The sequence below is a fragment of the Natator depressus genome, chromosome 11, assembly GCF_965152275.1.
Source record: "Natator depressus isolate rNatDep1 chromosome 11, rNatDep2.hap1, whole genome shotgun sequence".
Taxonomy (NCBI): Eukaryota; Metazoa; Chordata; order Testudines; family Cheloniidae; genus Natator; species Natator depressus.
The window spans coordinates 50,891,967-50,913,822 of record NC_134244.1 but is presented as its reverse complement, the minus strand read 5'-3'; the positions used below and the strand labels follow the sequence as shown (position 1 = coordinate 50,913,822).

The window sequence follows — 21,856 nt, the reverse complement described above, 5'->3', positions numbered from 1 at the left end:
ACTAAAAAAAAAAAAGAAAATTCTGACACCTGTAGAGGAGCAACAAAATTTCATGGGTGAAACCAAGGGTATAATCTAAAGAAAATATGGTTGCACAGTTCTCACTCAGGGCCTGATTTGCCCTGCTGTGACTTTGAGTCTGAGCAAATTCCACTGAAACCAATAGGAATCTTTCCAGTGATATCACTGTGCTTTGGATCAGGCCCTCAGTTACTAATGATGATGTACAAGAAAGAGAACCAAAATGGACTTTCAGATTTCAGCTTTACTTTGTGGTGCTGGCCGTTAGAAAACAGTCTTTTATTGACATATGAGAAGCCCAGCCATGACAATGCAACTGGTTCATATTCGTTTTTCAGAGTACAGTCACACTGCAAACAGAACAATTCAAGATCCAGGTGGTATTACCAATATTGAAAAAAAAAATCTAACATACCGCTGTTGAGTTCAGGATGGCAGAATTTCAGGTCTCTGCAGTTACGAGCTGGGTTCTTCCGGGAGCCATCAGGGCTAACGATGTTTTCAATTTGGTTGTTAATTGATTTCATTGAAGATAAGATGTCGTTCATATTGACCTTGTTTTCAGATGGCTGGTCTCCGTAGTAGTATGATGATAGTCCTTTTTCACTAGTTAAACTACCAATGCCATCACCTCCCCCACAGCATGGACCAGGAGCCCCAGGAGGTCCAGGGGGACCCGCGGGACCTGGGTGGCCAGGTGAACCCTAGGAAATAAAGAACATAATGCTGATTAAGGATTGCAGGCTAGGACCCAAGTCCATACAAGTACTATATGGACCATAAATATAAAGCTAAGGACAGTGCTAGTTACAGAAAAACCTTTATTGCTTTGTTTTCACTCAGCTCTACTGTTAGCCACTCTGGGACCAGTTTAGCCCATCCTCTTCCTAATTCAGTGTCAAATTGTGGGCCACCTTGTTCAAGTTGAGTTGTAGAGATGAAGAAGATGCTGGGAGCCCTTGTACTCATGCATGCAGAGCAGCCACAATATGGCTAAGGAACAAAGGCAATGAACTAAACTGAGAGTGCTAGCCTCCCCAGATGGGGAAAGTAGGCTGTAGTCCTGCCTCTACTTCACACTAGCCCGCAGAGTTGTCAAGGCTTTAAAGAGAAGAGGAGATTTTGCTCTCCCATATTAAATGGGAAATGTTGGTGCTTATCTGGGGCCTGAGCCAAAGCCTAATGAATTAAATGTCTCCATTGAATTCAGTGGACTTGGATCAAGCCCCTGGTGCTCAGTGGGTAGATACATTCTACATTAGCTGTCGTTCCAGCATGCACAGTGTTAGAAAGGTTCATCTTTTTAATGATAGATCGATCAATAAAAAGGAGTTGTTCATTTAATGAAAGTTGTGCTTGTTGTCCACTTACCGCAGACCCACTTTCACCTCGATTACCACGAGGGCCTGGAGGACCTATGGGACCTGGGTAACCACTCGTACCATCCTTTCCGGGAGGACCAGCTGGGCCAGGGGGACCCTAGAACAATGACAAACATGGTTAAATATAAAAGATCGCATATGTTATTTATGCATTATTTCAAATATTAAAAAGTATTTTAAAGCATTTCATTCTTATGAATTATCATGTGCATCCTGGTTCTTTAGCTCTTGCCATTTGACAGTTGCCATATTTTTAGTTCAAAACATTTGTTCTAACACAGTTGGATTTGCTTAATCAGGAAATGTTACTTACTCTCGCTCCCATAGCTCCTGGACTTCCATTTGCACCTTGTGGACCCAGAGGACCCTGTTAAAAGAAAATGGGTCATAAATATTCTCTAACCTACTGGATGCAGCAGGAATCTCTGTGATGTTTCTTGTGTAATCATTTTAATAGATAACTTTAAAGATTTTTTTTATGTAAAGCAAATAATTGAAAAAAGGTTTTTCAAGCTCAGATATGACATATAAAACCTGGTCATTCTCTAAACAGAAAAGTATAAGGTCTCATCCAGTGCCCAATGGGAGTCTTCCCATTGACTTCTGTGGGCTCTGGCTAAAGCCCTAATTCTATTGGAATACACAAAACTATCACTGCAGCGCTGACTATGGTATTTGCAGGTTTTCTTTTAAGGATTCTGCAAACATCAATTATTTTAAATAAATTAAGAGTAAATGACCATTTACTTATTGATGAATTGCCAAGGAATAAATAGGTCTAATAGCTTCCTATTGAAAAATGTAAGTTAATGGAATTCTGTCAAGATTTTACTCTGTCCATGAGAGTAGTGAGCCGCAGATCAGATGCCACAGTATGGTAAATTTTGGTTAATGGCTTTTTAAGCATGGCCTCTACTCATTTAGATTTTACATGCAATGCCATTACAGTTGTGGCATTGCTATGATATTACATAACCCATTCATTTTTAGAGAATTGCATGGGATTTGTAGATTCTCTTTAGAGTCAGTGGAAGCTGTACAGTTAAAATTCCTTTAAATACAAATTCTTCATGCAGAATTATATGACTGTGAAGACAATTATATATACCTAGGGTTGGATTATTTGTTGCTCTGTGCCTTGTGTAGTCATTAATAGCTAAACAAAATGAATGCACAGTGCATGTAAAACACTAGAGTTCTGATCTGATAGCATTTCACACTCACTTTGCCTGGTGTAAATGACTACACAAGTTGCAGGGCAACAAAAAATCCAGTCTTCAGACTCTAAGGATAGTATATTTCAAAGCCAAATTAAGGATTTGGATATCCAGTTGCCATTAATTTCTAGCCAAAACTAGGCAGCCAAATCCCACAGGCATCTTTGAAAATCTCAAGAGAAAAACACTAGGATTCTGACAAAGTCACAGACCATAAATGTGAATATTATTTACCCTAAACAAAACCAGAAGCCTCATTCAAAGTGGTTTTCTCAAACCCAGTTTTGTGTCTTAGGAACCTAATGAATCCATTGAGATCTTTATTCATCCTTGTCCCCCCTTGGTGTAACATCGGGATCAAGACTACTGATTGCCTTTAATATTTAAAATACACAGATGCTTTAGTAAATTACATAACGCTGAATTCTTTTCCTCTGTTACCTGGCACTGAATCACTGTAATTGAAAGACGAATTATAGCCTTAGTATAAAATTTCAACATAATACTTACAGGGGGGCCAGGGGAACCTGGGTTACCAGGAAATCCTCTATGACCCTTAATGCCATTGCTGCCACGCTCACCAGTTTCACCTTTGTCACCACGAGGACCTTGGGCACCCTTTAAAAATAGATTAGTAATAAAAATGGATATAAAAATAAGTAGGAGAAATTGTCAAAACCAGAAAATGGCAGAACTGATAGTCCAAGTGCTTTAAAGGGGGACTTACTGGAGCACCACGAGCACCAGAAGGACCAGCAGGGCCAACGGGACCAGAAGGACCCTAGGGACAAAAAAGGAATGAGAGCTATTCATGATCAAATGCAATTGCCATACTCTTTTCTCTAGAGAGACAGTACGTGCAAATACTAGAGCTGGTCAGAAACTAGGGAGAAAGTCCACAAACTTAGTAACTGAGCTTAGCTTTCTGTTGATAAGTTTCTTATATTATTTGGTAACAAAGACTACAAAATCTACTTGATAGCCAGCTCCACTTAAACAATCCCTTTGATACATTAGACCAGGCCTCATGTGCAAGTGAATTTGGCTCCTGTCGGGAGGCACTTAGTGTCCTATAGGATTAGACCCAACATTTGGTGAGAGGTTGGGCTTTTCCAAAGTGCACGACTCCCTCAGCTATTATAATATTACTAGTGCTGTACAGGCATAGCATAGTTTGTAAAGAGAGACAGTCTGGTTGGCTTATTGACTATGTGGCATCAAAAAGTATTATATGGGTTTGAGCTTAAACTGTGCATAGCTATTTATGATTTAGGAAGGTCTACACTTATGGCAGCATGTAGAGTACACGGCGTGCCCAGGTATAAACAGAAGTGTAGACAGTGAGGCACTGCTTAAGTGAATAGAGTGCCCTAGACCCCTGATGCCTGGGGTATATTCCCTGTATGGCTCTCTATTTCTCCAAGCAGTGCCTCTCTGTGTCTACACTGATATTTTTAGCAGTGTAGTATCTGCTGCTGGAACCTTTCCCCACCACAGTGAAAGACTTTCCCGGCTGCCTCTCCCCAGCCAGAGCCTTTCACTGCTGCAGACAGACAGACACACACACACAGTTTGACTCTTCCATACTCCTGTGCTCTCTGTTAGTGTATAAAACAGATTGCATCTGGTAAAACAATACAAAATGGACAGAAGGTGCTTTCTGTGGTGTTTGCACTTACCGGATGTCCTCTTTCACCTGTTTTTCCAGCTGGACCAACGTTCCCTGGGGGCCCAGGATGACCAGAGGCACCAGGTAAACCCGGGCCACCATTTTCACCACGATCGCCCTGCAGAGACATTCACAACAACCAGCATCAGAAACACATCTATTTATTACAACATAGTGCATATGTAACCAACACCTTACTGATGCCGTAGAGACAGCAGGTGCAGTACAGATCAGTACCTAGATACCTCAGGGACTGGCAATCTATACATGCCATAGATACTTAATGCCTCCTACCTTGGGTCCTGGGGATCCATCACGACCTGGCAAGCCATCTGATCCAGGGTTACCCTGAAAAACACGGAGAGGTAAAAGTTTAAATATTCGCAGCATTATGGCATAGCCAACATGTTTTAGACTTAATCAGGATAATGCTCCTCAAAAGATGAAGAGAGACAGAAATGATTTAAATACAGCTCTCACAGAAAGGACCAGGTTGTAGGCAGCCCTTCTGCAGATTTTCAGGAAGACAGCATGCCAGGAGATTCATGTGTAGCCCTTATAAGGATCTGTCACAGCTGCAGCCCCTGCACTTGTAACAGTGAAGGGAGTGTTCCTTTGGTTGACACCAGTTAGGATAGGACCATGGCCTACAGAGAGGGTAGGCTGGACTAGGGGGAACTGGCTGCATCCTTTTAAATGAGAATGGTGTTGGGCCAGTTCCCCTATGCACCAGGCTTTTCAGGGAGGGATTCTAAATCCACTGTAGTTCCCCCTTAGACAGGCCTGTGTATAATTCACAGTCTAGCATGAAAATCTGAAATATCTGCTTACATCTCTGCCAGATTCTCCAGATGGGCCACTTAGACCAGGAGGACCTTGTAGACCTGGAGCGCCACGTTCTCCTGGGTTACCATTACTGCCTGGTTTACCATCTTCACCCTGCATAGAAAAATGAAATGGGTTCATTACATACTGATTTTTTGTAGTGTCATCAAATTATTCAGTTCTTGGTCTCTCTCTCTCTCTCCCTCCCGCCTCCCCCCCCCAATCAAGTGCAGCATCCTGTGCAAAAACACTGACCAGGAAGGAGTGGGTTAACTTCAGTAGAGCTACAATGGTGAAAATCCAGTGCCACTCCACTGATTACTATGGAATAAATAAGAACAGAATCTGGCCCAACAGATGTGGGATGAACAGCTTCTGTGAGGGTTTGAAAGTGATGTTCTGTTTGTCTTATATTTTTTGAGCAAGGTACATAATGAAAATTTAGCAAATGAATAGCTGGTAATGAGAGACATTAACACCGAAGAACTACTCATGAATTGCATGGGCCTTTCCATTGAATAATGAGTTAAAGAGAACAGAGAAGTGTGGTACAACTGGAGACATGATGTGTCAGAATTTTGATGCATTTTATGAAGATTTACTAGTGAATTATTCTGTTTTTCAGTTGTGTGAGGATGTTCATATACTTTTAGATAATCCTCAGAACAATCCAAGAATATTAGTAGTAGAGACCAAAGACAACTCCAGATTCAAGTACCACTCAATACAGGGAAAGTTTAGTCTGGATAGTAACTTTATAGTTCATGCCATTCTCTAACTACTGGAGCAAACCCAGAAGTCCCTACTTAATTTTCACTTAGCTTTGCCATCAGTCGGAATTTGCCTAAGTACAAACCAAGTAAGGACTTCAGGATTTGGCCTATTTTCAAGAAATTTTGTCACATTCATTACATGTGGAATTCAGGATTGTCATTAAACTGTGTCTAATTCTGGGGGCCCACTCATTAGGAGAGATGTGGACAAATTGGTGAGAGTCCAGAAAAGAGTCACAAAAATCATAAAAGGTTTAGAAAACTTGACCTATGAAGAAAGGTTTAAAAAACCTGGAATCTTTAGTTTTGAGAAAAGAAGACTGAAGGGTGATCTCACAGCAGTCTTCAAATATGTTAAGGGCTGTTTTAAAGAAGACTGTGATCAATGTTCTCTGTGTCCAGTGGAGGTAGGACAAAAAGTAATGGGCTTAATCTGTAGCAAGGGAGATGTAGGTTAGATATTAGGAAAAACTTTCTAACTATAAGGGTAGTTAAGCTCTGAAATAGACTTCCAAGGATTATTGTGGAATCTGCATCACTGGAGGTTTTTTAAGAACAAATTAGATAAACACTTGTCAGGGATGGTCTAGTTTCACTTGGTCCTGCCTCAGAACAGGGGGTTGGAGTTGAAAACATCTCAAGGTCTTCCAGCTCTACATTTCTGTAATTCTGTGAAAGGCTGAAACTCTATTAGATATCTACTGCATAATGTCAGCTGCATTATCTTTGAGGGTAATTTATGTCAATAAACCTCCATTTACCTTTGGGCCAGGCATGCCAGGAGCACCTGGTCTGCCAGCAAGGCCTGGCGGTCCCACAATACCACGTTGACCAACTATACCTGAGGGGCCTGGACTACCTGGTGGACCCTGTCAAAAATATTTCAAATAAATAAGTGTTAGGTACTCAGTTGAAACATGACTTTGAATCATTATCTTCTTTTGATGACATACTTATTAAATTCCTATTCACAGGTTTAATGAACACTGCGAAATAATTTACTTACCGTTTCTCCTCTTGAACCTGGTGAACCTTTTTCACCTGGTTGGCCAGGCTCACCTTTAGGACCAGCACCTCCAGGGCTACCAGCCGGACCAGTGCTACCTGCCGGACCAGGACCACCATCCTTTCCAGGAGCTCCAACATTACCAGGTGGCCCTGGATTGCCCTATACATGAATTTCAAAGAGAGAAGACTCAGATACAATATCGGATATACTAGATGAGTCAACACTATATACTACTTCATCATGATCAATTTAACACAGACCATTTTCCATTAAAGTAAGTGGGAGCTGTGAGAGTTCAGCACCTATGCAAAATACATCACTTGTTTTGGTGTCTAAATGCAGGCTTAGATGCCTAACTTTAGGCACCTACATTTGGAAAGGCTGGCCTGATTTTATATAAAAGCCTATCCCCTCACCTAAATCTAGATTTTTTTTCCTCTTGATATTTTAAGTCTTGGGTGGAAGTGGAACTGCATATTTTTATCCCAGGGCTCTGCCAGAGGGATTCCTACATATTGATGGTACTGGTTGATTTCTGGAATCTCACACCCAGAACAGATTCTAGTACTCTCGCTGTCACTGTATCATAGCCCTGGTATGGAGTGCCTGGTATCAAAGAGATGGAACATGTATGCAATGAAATCTTTTCAATAAAAGGTCAGATCCAAAACCCACTGAAGCCAATGGAAATACTTCTGTGGACTTCATAGGACTTTAGATAAGGCCAAAAAATGTGAACTTTATTATCCAGTATTTACTGGGGGTAGATTATATATACATATTCTTCTCATGGTCATGATTTTCTAACTGTGAAGCAGAACTTTGATTTGGGTCTGTCTGTGACTATGGAATATTGAAAAGACATAAGAATCTGTTAAGAAAAATCTCACGGTATGACAGGAAGCAGGAACTTTTCTTATGTCATTTCTCACTTAAGACTGTATGGTAACTGTGGGTAAATGCTAATCTTTAATGAAATTTAGTTGATTTATCCAACTTTTGCCACGTCCATTTTTCAGTTTGTTTAAAAAAAAAGAATCCAAAGTCATAGTCTAGTATTTATGGTGTAAGAAGGTGCATATGGTGTGAACAAGTGTAATATAGAATAGCTTTTCTTGGGACAGAGATGGTCTACAAAAATTTGGGAAAGTGTAATATGCAGGAAATAGTGATTATAATGGGATAGTGTAGATTTTCAGTTATCTGATCTTCATATTGTGGGTCACCTCTGTAAGGGAATGATGCTCCTATGGACCATCTTCTTTCCAAATACCCCTCCCTCTAACTGCTTGGTTCTAAAATTGTTTCATTCTGCAGGCAGCCAAAAAGGGCCCAAGCGATCAACTGTGATCTATGGAACACAATTTAAAATCACTGATAGAAAGAAAGGAGGCTTTGGGTGAGAAGAAAACACTACAAGTCAAGATCCTAAACTGTGCATTTCTTGCATCATAAAGAGCAAGAGAGAGAACAGAACATTTATGACCACCATAAACAGATAGATAAATAAATAATCCAAATTCTACTGGAGGTAATGGAGAGACCTCACTGAGTTCAGTAGGCTTTGGAGGAGCAAGCACAATGACTATCAGGACAATAAATTAAAGAATTGCCATCCAAAGCAAAGTGAGATGGGGATAAGCCCATTTTTGTGAAGTTAAGACAAAGAAGAAAATTTACTTTCAGTATACTTGTGTATTATTTATGCCAATGTACTGTAATAGTGATATGAGTTAGATATAACAGCAAGGTAAGTATACACTTACATTACTACCAGGAGGACCAGGAATGCCTCTAGCACCTGGGAAACCAGATGAACCCTGAAATGCATAAGTAAGCGTAGTAGTCAATTTTAAAACATTGGCAACAAAACAGGAAAGAAAAAGGATGAGAGAATATCAGAAGTTTGATTGGTACCTGAGTTTTCTAACACAATACATCTCTGCTGTGGTTTCAAAATCATGGCAAAGGCGTTAGGCAAAGAACAGAGCAAGGCTGGGTGATATTTAGCCATTTTGTAAAAGGGCTGAATAAATTTCCATGATAACTAAACATACAGTCCCAATGTTAACTTTTGACGCTGGAAGATCTCAGCTATATCTCAGGGTCTAAGAAAAATTGCCAAGGTGGTCTTTCAGATCAAAATCGCAGGTGACCTGGAGTAGGCCATAGATGGTTTGGCTTAGTTACTCCAGCCTCCTCCTGTGCAGGAGAAGTTTGTTATGCCAAAGCCAGTCCAAGACCACCAATGCACTGTGCTTGCTGCAGATCGTGCTGGAGTTGTTGCCCCAGTAATAATCAGCAGTGTTGTCTACCAGCGATAGACTGACAGAAAAGGTTAACACTCACAGGGCTGCCTGGAGCACCACGCTCTCCTTTTGCTCCTTGGGAACCAGCTGGACCCTACAGTGAATGAAAAGAACGTTGTAATCTGATATGAAAAACCATCAACAACAGATAAGATTCTAAGATGTGTCAATGCATTATGCATTTCAAACAGCTCAAACTAATATCACAACTGAAAGAAATTTGAAGTTGAATTTGAGTAACAATGAATACTTAATACTTACTGGTGCACCAGGGCCTCCTTGAGGACCTGCAGCTCCTGCGGGACCAGGCTCACCTCTTTCACCACCAGGGCCTCTCTCTCCTTTTCCACCAGGTTCCCCATTTTGTCCCTGTATTCAAATAAATTCTTATAAATTCTGTTTTGTTAAAAGGGCTATGAGACAGAAGGTAGTTGAGTTTCCTTGGATGTATCCACTTGTTAACTAAGAATACATGGCTATAAGTTATAAATCCATTGAAGGCAATGGATAATATAAATCCAATGTGAGATCAGAACCAAGACCCAGATACTCTTGTCTAAGGAGCTGACACACAATTTAGAAACTCAGCTCTGGTTGCAGACTGTATTGATAGGTGTCTCGTGCTCTAAATCTCACTAAAGAGAATTTGATAGGGAAGGGGATGGGAATCTTGAAGTATGGCTGAGTAAGTAAACAAAGGGAAATAAAATTAAAATACATATTAAATATAGAAGTGGAATATAGAGTTATAGTTTGCCATGCTGTGCTTGGTAAATCATTCTAAGATGGACACGAATATGGTCAGTTATTACTAACATGAATTAAAAATAAAAATTGAGTATCCAGTTTGTTTGGTATTTATACTCACGGGGGCTCCAGGGAAGCCAGCAGGCCCAGGGGGGCCCTGTTCACCTCGATCACCCTGCAGAAAAGAAACATATGCTAGATGTAAGAATGAGAAAAATATTCTTCACACCTCATGTGTGAGAACTCTTTGGTGAACATGGTTCATGTTACTCTATCATGCCCCTACTTGAAATAAAATTTAAATGTGGTTACTGAACTTTATACTTTCAAACTGTTTAATTATGTCACTCTTGATAATTATCAGCCTTGTGCCAAATCCTGTTCTCAGTTACATCCGTGTAAGTCCTCAGTGGAGTTATTCCAGTTTCACCCTGGTGTAACTGGGATCAAAATTTGGCCCATTTTATCAATATGAAAAGGGACACCACTAAATAAGTGAATTTTGAAAAGTTTACTTAATTATTAAAATAGAAAACATACAAAATTAGACCATTAAACAAACTAATAGTTCAAAACTTTTAGGATTTAATTTTATTTATTTATTTAGTGACATTTTCAACCAGAGATGAAAATACCAAGAAACTGTGCATCTCAGATTTTCTCCCACTTCTCTGGTATCTTTCATAGCTTTAACAATAAGTAGTCTGATTTTCAGAAGTTCTGAGCCAGAACAAATCTCACTGAAGTCAGTAGGAGATGCAGGTGCTCAGCACCTTTTGAAATCAGGCCCCATCTGTTCTTGAAGACATCACTTAACTGTAGAGCTGAATCTCACCCAGGTAATAGAATCTACAGTAGAGTTATGACTGAACAAAAAGGACGATCACTTACAGGACCACCACGGGCACCTGTAGGACCAGGGGGTCCGGCTGAACCAGGTTCTCCCTGAAAGAATGGAAAGATGTTTGTTTAAGAATTATTCCTCCATCTAAGGAGGAATCTCATACATATATACACAACCCTCATTTCAACACAAGGTTATAAACTACCTTATCTCCATGTGGGCCAGCTGGACCTGGGGGCCCAATGGGACCTGCAGATCCCTACAAAATTAGAAAATAATGTATTTAGTATAGGAGTATTATTTTCATGTATTGTGATCAATAAAACTTGCATCTCACGCTCAGTATATATATGGCTTTTTAGTTATTTTAATAGCAGACAATCTACTTCTTTGTTACATTGACACTTCGATGGATTGCGTAGACATCTTGACTTTGTTTTCCCAATGTTCATTGAAGTCAATGGGAGTAATTCCATTGGTATTTACTGGAATTTATCCATTCACCTAGCTTTACCTCCAGACAATTTACCAAATTTCTCATGATTCCATAATACCTGATCCATTTTTATCCTCTATTATTGGCAGAGGGCTAGGTCCTACACCACTGAAGTCAGTGGGAGGTTAGAAACTTAGTTCAGTGGGCATATGATGAGGCACAGAGTAAGGAAGAAACAATCAAATGACTACATTAACGACAATGAAAATCTAACATACCTTGGCAATCATAACTTTCCCATAAACTAGTTTTTTATATTTATTGTGACTCATCATGTTGATGCACCATGCCTGGTTTATTTCATGTGTTGGATGAAGTTGCATATTTCATCTAGTTACTATATATAAAATGCTGTAGAAGTATTCTTCATGGAAGTCTTTATATACTCCTCTCCCCCACACCTCAGTCTTGTCCTCTTCAGCCAGTTAACTTTGGAGAAACCAGCAGCTACTTTCATCTGGATGTTTTTCCCAAGTAACTGAACCTTATTTATCTGTAGGCTTCAAGTAATCAAGATTCTATTTTATACTATATCAGCGTCCTGCACGATCAAAAATGTAAGTTATGAGAAACAAGGATTAAATCTAATTTTTTTCCAATATAAACCTGCACTAACAAAATCAGTTCCCCTGGACATGATGAGGTTTGCTGTTCATGTCACAATGACGGTCATTCATTAGAACTTTACTTGCATTGTAAATGACTCTTCAACAGCTGTTGAAGCTGAGTCACATGCAATAAGAATGTTCACACAGTATGAGAGGTTATACTCACCCTTGGTCCATCTTTACCAGGGAAGCCATCACCACCTCTGCCACCGGGCTCTCCCTGTCAAACATAAATCAAAAGGGATTTAGAAAATTACAGAGGAAAATGTTACAAGGGTATCGCGATAACTGGATTTTCTAACTGTGGTAACGCAAATCTGGCATTCAGTATAACATTCTGCCTAAGAATACACAGTCAGACATGGAAATCAGTTGTAACACTCAAAATGGATTCAACCACACAGGAGTAGAAAAAATGGGCCAGGTCCTCCTTTGGTGCGAACTGGTATCACTTCATTGGCTTCAGTGGAGCTATGCCGATTTATACCAGCCAAGAATCTCTCAGCATTTTCACATAGTGTAGTCTCTTGAAAATATATGTCCCGATTTGCATAGATGCTGTGTACCTTTAGCTCTCACTGAAGTCAGTAGGAACTGCAGGTACTCAGCACCTTTGAAATTAGGCCAAAAGTGAACATATGACAAATCTGCTGCTTTGTCTGAAGCTAAAATGGTATTTTCACAAAATTAATAGGAAAAAAGGAGTAGTTACCTTCTCTCCTTTGGGTCCAGGACTTCCGTTACCTCCTCTCTCTCCTGGCATTCCTTGCAAACCAGGTGGCCCTGTACCACCGGGGGGGCCAGGCGCACCAGCAGGACCCTACAAGTGTATTGGGGCAATATAGATGAAATTTGAATGTGCACCTGAATGATTCATGTAACACAGTGAAGGGTTGAGCATAAAGTATGTACCTTGCCACCTTCTGGGCCAGGAGGACCTGTTCCACCTCTTGCTCCAGGGGAACCTTGAGCACCTTGTGGACCACGTTCACCTGGGAGACCATTTTCACCCTGCCATAAAGAAAAATGCGTTAGTTCTTTGTTCCCAAGGCCTGTACGATGGTTCTGTGTTTATTTACCTTCTCTCCTTCACATATTTAATCATAGAAATATTGTTGCAATGCTTACCTTAGTACCTGGGAGTCCAGGGGCTCCATTTTCACCTCTTTGTCCCTGTTTACAATGCAAGAAATATTATTAACCCATATACTTTACATTTTACACAGTAAACCTATCTCAAAAAATGGTGTTTGGCATCCTTCAAATTTTACCCCCAATAGTGATCATACAAACTACCCCTGTTTGGCTCCTGTTATGATCTAATTCTTGGAAATACCATTTTCAAGAGGATGGTAATTCCAGAGATGGATGTCAAAATATAGTGGCCTTCTCAGGTTTAAGAGTGCTGTCATAGGGTGTGTTTTCAGGTGGTATATCTGGGGTAGAAAAGGGAGGTGAGGCAATCGGATCAGCACTGTTAGCCCACATGTGCCCACAGTATGACAGATTTCTTCATGATTTCAGTAGCCACAGTGTCTGCTCCACCCACTTCGTACTCTGATAGGGGGTTGGCCAATAGATACGCTATAATGGATACACTGACCAAATCCTCATTTTTCTGGCTGCACCCGTCCAACCCACCCACCCTTGATAATGCCTTCAGTGCTGTGGCACAAAGACCCTGTGATGGATCACGGCTTCCCAGGACACAAAAATACAGATTCCTCTATTTTTAAGGTGTTTTGCGTCTGAAAAGGGGACCTGAAAGGAATTGCTGTTCTTATATTTGTGTTTTGATTTCTTGATTTCCAAAAGAAGAAAGGACAACTTACTGGTTCTCCAGGCTTTCCACTCTCTCCAGGTGGGCCTGCAGTACCAGGTAATCCCTGTTTAAATTAAAGACACCACTTCATAAATAAATATTTTATATATACCTAGATAGAAATATCTGTATATGATTGATATTGCATGGTGATTTAGAGAAAAGCAGAATAGGAACAACTGTCCTGAGAGCTATCTATTGTAATTTAAGTTTTCCAACCTAAATTGTGCATTCTCCAAAGTCAGAGAAAATGTGACACAGAAATAATTCAGTGAAAATAATTTTGTAATTGTATCTAATATTTTGCAAATGAGGAAGGTGTAACTGGAAAGCCAGATTTTCAGATATAGATAACCCACTGATCCATCACCATTCTTCATGGAGTCAGTCAGGCTTGCCAGATATTGATCAGCTAACTTACATGAAGATCTTGGTTGACCTTTCTCACTTCAAAACGTGAGAAAACAAGCCCTAATTGAAATATTTAAGGTCTTCTTTATTTGTTAGCCTGTTTTAAAAAATTGCATTGGAAGCAATAAAAGAAATGAACAGTACCTGGAAGCCAGATGGACCTGGAGATCCCGCCTCTCCTTTTTCACCAGGAGGACCCTGGAAGGAAACAAAAAAGCAACACAAAATTCATCAACATCATTCTTACACATAAAAGAATTCTTAACATATTCATATTGTAGTTAAAATGCCACATATATTCTAAGTCACAAAATTAGACAAAAATGAAAACATAAAAGTGAACCATTAGCACCATTGAGCTTTTGTCATGTGACTATCAGACCCTTCTGATCTTGCTGACTATACTCTCATAAAACTATTAAAGTCAAAGGTTTTGTTTTGGTTTTTTTTTTTACAGTAATAAGATCTGCAACATTAAGCCTACTGTGAAAGTTTTATAAAAAAATCAAAAATATTAAAACTTCCCAAGACATTCACAAGTTGCTTTATGGATGTCTTTCCAATACACAAGGGAATCAACTGTATGAGTAAGTCATTGTGGAATGGAAGAAGAGATCACATAATGGCACTCCTTGTGCTCCCCTAAATGAAATTTCTGCTCTAGGCTAGCTCTGCTAGCTTCCACAGAAGGAGCAGGTAGACAAGGAAGCACGGCAGTGTCCCACTTCTAAAGGGGGAAGCCATCTTGTCAAACTCATCCATGCTCATCTTCCTGCATTCAAAGAGGTATTGTGAATTCTTGAGGCCAGTACCTCTGGGAGCTCATGCGAAGATTCTTTCTATCTTTCCTCTCTTACCATCAGCTAAAATTCCAGCAGAAAGACTACCTTCATAGACATGCCTAATACAGCACCCCGGTTACCTAACTTTAACACTGGTAAACTGCCAAAGGAAATTGTAAATTTCTCCAGTAATCCTTAAATTGGTTTAAATTGGCACAGCTCCATTCACTTCAGTTTATATGAACAGAACTTCTGTCTTAGTTATCTTTAACAAACTGAGTACTTATTAACAAACAAACAAAGACAAGTTAGTCCACCAGGTGTTTCTGTCTTCATAACTAATGGGAAATTTCTCTCTCCATCAGAGAAGAAAATGTTCTCTCTCAAGATTCACACTCCCTTTGCAGACCACCAACACTAAGCAGTTGAAAAGTATTTGGGAAATATTAACATGTGTTTTTTACAGAAAATATATCAGCTGTTCCAAGATTTTTCTTTTTTGAGATGCTGGACATTGCACTTACAGCGACTCCTGGAGGACCTTGGATGCCGATATCACCACTCTTTCCAGGAAGACCCTGTCAAATCACAAAATTAGACTGATTATGGATCAGTGCAATTTTTAAAAGGATTAAAATCACAGAGGACATTGTGAATTATTACTAAAGAGAAGCTGATAAATGAAACTGACCTGTGTGCCAGGGGGTCCAGGGGCACCTCTTTCTCCATTCTTACCTGGCGCACCCTTTAAAAAGGGAAAGACCAGACATATTTAAAATACATGTTTCTAATTCAAACTCTAGTTAAAATGAGAGTTTCATAGGTATAGGGCCAGATCATCTGCAGAATTAGATCAATGTAGCACCATCAAAGTCAATGGAACTAAACTGATCTACAACTGCAGAGGACCTGGCCAATTAAGTATATGTTTTTTAAGTCAAGGAATTACACTAACCTCATTACCCTTAGGACCTGGGAAACCCATCACACCTGGTTGACCTCGTGGACCTGACTGGCCTGGAGGACCAGGTCGGCCAGATTCTCCCTGATTACCCTGATGCAGGAGAGAGATAGCGACAATTAGAAGAAACAAATGATTATGTAAACAATAGAGAAATGTTTTAAAAAAATCAAACGGAAGAGTTAAAAGGTGAGTAAAGACTATGTTATTTTTGGCTAACTTTTCATTTGAAATACACTTTTATGATTTTTTTTAAATTACATGTAAACTCCTGTGGAAGAGGAGTCAGTGTTTATAGTGATGTTAAATAACAAAGTTTGGACAGTGCCGTTACAATGAAAAACATATGGAATAGTGGGTCACTGTAAAATTAACACAGAATACAACTAATGAACTTGTTTCTGATCTCGCCTACATTTCACACCAGGACTCCAATGGAGTGATAATAGTGTTAAGTGAGATCAAAGGCAAGCCCAGTGACAGTACTATCATATAATATTTGTGCAATGTACGTACTGGAGGGCCGGGTTTGCCATCATGTCCTGGGCTTCCTGGACTTCCTGTCAAACCCTTCATTTGAAGAAAAAATATGTTAATTTTTAGTGAAAAAGCTAATGTTGTTAGATTACATTCTATAGAGACACCATTATTTACAGTTAGTTTTACAAAACCATTTCAGGCTCACTAAAGAAATCCATTGGATTTACGAGGGACAAGCTGATCAATAATTCATTTAATAGGCATTCAGCCCATTCGGAGATATTCGATAGAGGAAATGAAGTTGCTTTAGGCACCAAAAAGCAATCACTATACTCTAAAATTAAAGTATGCAGTGAAAGCATTTTCATTAAGTCCCTATTGTTTACATACAACTACATTTAATAGCACGTTCTTAGTAACTTTGGTTTTGCTCTTCAATTTACCAAATATATGATGTATATCACATTGTATGTCTGAAAATCACATTGATTTCCAATAAAAACTATTTTATTGTAAAATGTAATAACTCATAAGCCTGTATGGAAAAATCAGTGATTGCTGACCTTTGAACTTACAAATACTGGTCACCAGTACCCACTAATTCTCAGTAGAGCACATTGTACTTTTCTGCTTTTTATGCCTAATGCCTTATAATTTCTCTCTGATTGAGTCTACGGGCATCAAATATTCTATGCCAAAGACCAAACAGCACATTTACTAAATGCTTCATAACAGAAAAAAAATAATGTTCAAATTTTATATTTTAGATAAAATTAGATTAAATATAAAATTATCCAATGGAACTTTATATAGGGTCAAAAACTATAAGAGCCAAGCTGTAACTTGAGCAGTTTGGTACCTCCTGCATCCTATGGAGTGCAGCTTCATATAGTCTTCCTGCTCCCAACTGTAGAGAAATGTTGTGGGAGTGGGGCAGGTCAGTGCTGGTTGATTTGGTATTATATGGTCCACTGACCAAATACACTTCTGTGGAAGGGCACGAGGGCAGCTTTGGAGGTTACTACAACCCTAAGTATGCAATACTCAACTTCAGACACTCCCTAATGCACTGAGGAAAGGATTTAACTCATTGCTTTGAAAATCACCAAAATGTACTGAAAGGATTTTGAGCTAATTGGAATTCAGATATGGTAGCAAACAGTCAAAGGTTCAGGGGTTTAGCTAAGTACCCAGAAGTCTGAATACTTATCCAAAATTTATTCAGATTGTTTAATTCTCTTGAGCTTGAACACCTGGGTTGGAAATCCCATAAGAAGGAGTGTCCTTAAAGTATTTTTTGCACTTCTAGTTCCATTTTTGACCACAACCACAAAGTGCACAGGGTGTACAATTAAATATAATTAATTAAATACATAAAATAGATATCGACATGGATTGAAAATCTCAAAAAGGTTTGATATCCCATTGGAAATTTGGCTCTGGTTGCTGAATCAAACCAGCTCAGCCACCTGTAATAAAGATCATCATCAAAATATCTTAATAGCACATTAAAAGAACATTCTCTCTTACTCTCATTCCTGGAAGACCAGGGCCACCATCGCGTCCAGGTTCTCCCGAAGCTCCTCTTGGACCTGCAATGCCTGGACCACCACGTTCACCAGCAGGACCCTTAATATTTTTAAAAAGGACATTGGACATTCTCAATAAGTAAATAAAGCTATTTAAATGATCATTATTATAATGGATTTCATGAAATTGGGGAAGCATGTACCTTTTCTCCAGGAAGTCCATTACTACCAGGTATGCCACGGGAACCTGGGGTACCCTGCCAAGCAAGAGAGCAGACATTTTATTCCTGTGGATCAAATAACATGCAAAGTCTACCTATGTAGCAGAGACAATCAAAAACATCCGCTGGTTTCTTGAAAGATCGTGTGCAAAGTTTTGTTCACACAAATAGATCCAAATATTTTTAAATGTTGTAATAACAAACTTTGATGTTTCTCAACCAACCACATTTACTCATATTTTAGTGATATTCAGTGAAGGAGATACATGGAGATGACATTCCATCCTGGCTGTACAGATTCAAGATCCTTTTTCTTTATGCACAGTGCACTTTGGGTCTAATCCAACATCCACTGAAGTCAAAGGGAGTCCTATAAGTGACTTCAATGGGCATTGGTATAGGCCCTATTCTTTAGGATTTCCTTAAATTCATGTTAAAAAATTAACATATTTCTGCCTTGAAAAATGATTTTCCTTCTCTATCATTCTTTAAGAAGGCTTCTTGGTTGCAATGTTTTGATGACATTAGTTAATATTATCTGCATTGTTTTAAGACAACTTTCCATTTGCAGTTCACTCATGCATTCAACCTCCTCCTATTTTGTTCACTGTGCATCTCTGATTTCCTCACAACTTTCCAAAATACTTTCCAAAGTTAGTGAATATAAAATTGAATCAATCTCAATTCTAATTTGTTTTAGGTGGGAACAGGAAATTAAAATGAGCAGCAGGCTGTCATTGTTGATGATGCTGGAACAATTTATTTCAATAATTATTCCATGATAAAACTCTATACAAACCAGTAGCATCTAATTGTTAAAAGACTGTTGGCAGAAGAATCAGCTAATTATCCTGAATATGGACGAATCAATCTTAATTTCACTTTCAAGAGCTGAAACTTTGTCATGTTCATTTGATCTGCTGGAATTCAATTTCATTGATGGAGTGTCATTCTACAAATTGTAGCGGGATTGTATTTGGCATCTTTAATACATATTATACTATACTTTTCTGTTCTTATTCAGTTCAAAATCTTGGGTAGAAACACCAGTTTTTTCAAGATTAATAACCCTCTAACTATGAAAAGAAGAATAACTTTAATGTATTTTAAAGTAAAGAAAGACCCAAGCCATGCAGAGCAGATCTAGATTAGGATTTGGATCTGAAGTTTTCCAGTATGTAGGATGTTCACATCTGGAAGTTTGGTTCAATATCTATTTGGATTCAAAGTTTGAATCCCAAGTTTTGGTACATGGTATGTGACGTATGATTTAACTACCCAGTGTGGTAACTTGGAGTGACTTACCCTTTCTCCTGGTGTTCCAGGTAAACCATTTGTGCCTGGCTCACCATTAGCACCCTTTTTGCCTTCTTCGCCAGGAGGACCAGCAGCACCTGGAATACCATTTTCACCCTAGTGACAAAGCAGGAACAAGTGAAAACATATTGTGCAGAGGCAAAACTCTCACTGAGTTCAATGGAAGTTTTGCCTGGGGTAAGGACTGTATTTGGCCTGTTATTAATAAGCTTGTAAAACATGATGATGCATTAAAGAAATTAGAATATTTAGAAAATCACTTACACGCTCTCCTCGTAAGCCTGGCTCTCCTTTTGCACCGTTCTTACCAGGTTCACCCTAAACAGAACACACTTCCATTAATGCTTCTACATAACAGAATATTTCGGTAGGTTTGTTAGGTAACAATAATAATAAGAAATATATCTCTCAGCATTTAAATTGTCAGCTCATTTTTATGGTTTATCTGTTTACAGGAGTCAAACAGAAGTGGAAGACTCCTACTGGAGCTGGTTATACATCCTCTCTGTAAAAGAGATGATCCTGTAACCCTTACTCAGGTGAGTGCTTCCGTTGGGTCAAACCCTAAGTTTCATTCTGGTTTTGAATCACTGGAAGCTTGATGTCAATTTTGCTGGATGCCAATGGGAATTTGCATTAATAAGGTTTGAGGAATTATGGAGTAATTCTGTCAGGACACAGCACGTTAATTTCAATGTTAATACAATAATAAGTATTTTACACACTATGAATAGATTTCATGGGGCAGGCCCAAGGAAATTTAGAAATAAAAAAGATGAAAATTTTTATATGTAACAATTAGAAATGGATGAATGGTGTGAGTTTAAATCTGAGTGGCCATCCAGATACATCCTCCTACCACCCAAAGATATAACTACTGTATGTCAATTGAGATATGTTGAGATGTCAATAAGGTTCAACACTTGGAATAGTTATGATGGACAAAAATCTGTAATTTTACTATGGCTTTGCAATATTATACTGTTACCAAAGTTTTTGCTTTGCTGTGCTTTTCTGTTTTGTTGGTTGGATAATTATAATAGACAATTGCAAAGGGATGGTAGAATTGACTAGGCAAGTTCAAATATATGGGAAATGGATGAAGGCTCCTAACAGAACTCCCGAAGCCATATTCTTCTGTCACGTACAGGGAGTCCTCAGACTTATGATGCCTGAGTTACGTTGGATGCCACTTATGACGCTTTTCTATTGATTGCCCGTTTCACCCCTACGATGCTTGTTTTGAACTTAGGACACTCAATTTGCATAAAGTTTGCTTGAAATCACTTCCTGTTTGCATTATACTGGTATGGAGCTGGAAGGGGTCGCTTCTGATTGGCTTTGAGGCAGCAGGGTAGGTTGTTGCTGGGTAGGGTTGCCACTTGTTTTTGATTGGCTCCAGGCTCAGCCAATCAGAAAGCTTGAACAGTGATTGGCTGAGTCTCAGCATGTGTGTCATTCTCCTTGGCTTTCTGAGCTTGTGTTGCCAGCATTCTGAGCAGCATGTGTGAGTGTATATGTTTATTTGAATGCTGTTTACAAAATACAGTGTTCAGTAAATACATTGATGTTGCAACATTAGTCATCTATAATTCATTTAGTACAAAAAACTGGGTTTTGTGGTGAAAATAGTATATCAAGCCTTGGTTCAGGAACCAATCCCCCCTTCCTACCATTGATTCCTATGGGAAAAGTGTTTTCGACTTACAACATTTCGACTTACAACGCAATTTTGAGGAATGAATTGTGTCGTAAGTCCGAGGACTTCCTGTACACCTGTGCAACCCTACTGGTGTTAATGGGTTTGCACTGTTGTAGGTGATGGGGAATTTACCCCCTTGTTTTATCTTAGTAATGAAAAGAATGTTGGTAACTCACTGACGGGCCTCTTTGTCCGGGAATTCCATTGATACCTGCGGGACCAGGAGGGCCACGGGCTCCACTCAACCCAGGAGCACCAGGAATACCAGCAGGGCCCTGTATAGGATTGAAGGACACTAATATGAATAAAGCATGGCATTACTGAATGCTGTGTAATCAAAACTGTAACCCCGACCAATAACATTGCAAAAAATGACAATTTGGTGGGATACTTACCGTTTCACCTTTACTACCTGGGTTTCCATCTCTTCCAGGATTGCCCTGGAAAGAAGAAATGATTAATCAAAGCTAACACAGTGTCCTTAAATCAAAAAATTCCATAGCACTTTGCAATCATCAATTTGTATGGCAGTAATCATAACAATATGTTTGTATAACCAGCACAATATTTCCGAGGACTTATGTGATGTTTGTTACTTACAGGAGAACCAGCTGCACCAGCATGACCTTGTGGACCAGGTTCTCCTCTTTGTCCAGGGGTACCATCAGAGCCTGAGGAACCAGGAGCACCAGCTTCACCCTATGAAGAAGATGGTATGAGAGCAAATTGAA

The 21,856-nt window shown here is 39.3% G+C and overlaps 1 protein-coding gene across 1 annotated transcript in view; it reads right to left on the bottom strand.

The window, feature by feature from the left end:
* Window positions 1-21,856, bottom strand: part of COL3A1 (collagen type III alpha 1 chain) — a 67,205-nt gene that overhangs the window by 3,869 nt on the left and 41,480 nt on the right. The window contains exons 16-48 of the mRNA XM_074967761.1: window positions 21,726-21,824; window positions 21,521-21,565; window positions 21,302-21,400; window positions 19,688-19,741; window positions 19,412-19,519; window positions 18,089-18,142; window positions 17,887-17,985; window positions 16,393-16,446; window positions 15,871-15,969; window positions 15,607-15,660; window positions 15,440-15,493; window positions 14,278-14,331; window positions 13,733-13,786; window positions 13,029-13,073; window positions 12,813-12,911; window positions 12,613-12,720; window positions 12,067-12,120; window positions 11,002-11,055; window positions 10,844-10,897; window positions 10,074-10,127; window positions 9,467-9,574; window positions 9,246-9,299; window positions 8,663-8,716; window positions 6,894-7,055; window positions 6,649-6,756; window positions 5,121-5,228; window positions 4,584-4,637; window positions 4,300-4,407; window positions 3,348-3,401; window positions 3,131-3,238; window positions 1,717-1,770; window positions 1,393-1,500; window positions 437-725 (exon numbers count right to left, since the gene is read on the bottom strand). Coding sequence (XP_074823862.1) covers window positions 437-725; window positions 1,393-1,500; window positions 1,717-1,770; window positions 3,131-3,238; window positions 3,348-3,401; window positions 4,300-4,407; window positions 4,584-4,637; window positions 5,121-5,228; window positions 6,649-6,756; window positions 6,894-7,055; window positions 8,663-8,716; window positions 9,246-9,299; window positions 9,467-9,574; window positions 10,074-10,127; window positions 10,844-10,897; window positions 11,002-11,055; window positions 12,067-12,120; window positions 12,613-12,720; window positions 12,813-12,911; window positions 13,029-13,073; window positions 13,733-13,786; window positions 14,278-14,331; window positions 15,440-15,493; window positions 15,607-15,660; window positions 15,871-15,969; window positions 16,393-16,446; window positions 17,887-17,985; window positions 18,089-18,142; window positions 19,412-19,519; window positions 19,688-19,741; window positions 21,302-21,400; window positions 21,521-21,565; window positions 21,726-21,824 — 2,764 coding nt within the window. The remainder of the gene's footprint in view (window positions 1-436; window positions 726-1,392; window positions 1,501-1,716; window positions 1,771-3,130; window positions 3,239-3,347; window positions 3,402-4,299; window positions 4,408-4,583; window positions 4,638-5,120; window positions 5,229-6,648; window positions 6,757-6,893; window positions 7,056-8,662; window positions 8,717-9,245; window positions 9,300-9,466; window positions 9,575-10,073; window positions 10,128-10,843; window positions 10,898-11,001; window positions 11,056-12,066; window positions 12,121-12,612; window positions 12,721-12,812; window positions 12,912-13,028; window positions 13,074-13,732; window positions 13,787-14,277; window positions 14,332-15,439; window positions 15,494-15,606; window positions 15,661-15,870; window positions 15,970-16,392; window positions 16,447-17,886; window positions 17,986-18,088; window positions 18,143-19,411; window positions 19,520-19,687; window positions 19,742-21,301; window positions 21,401-21,520; window positions 21,566-21,725; window positions 21,825-21,856) is intronic.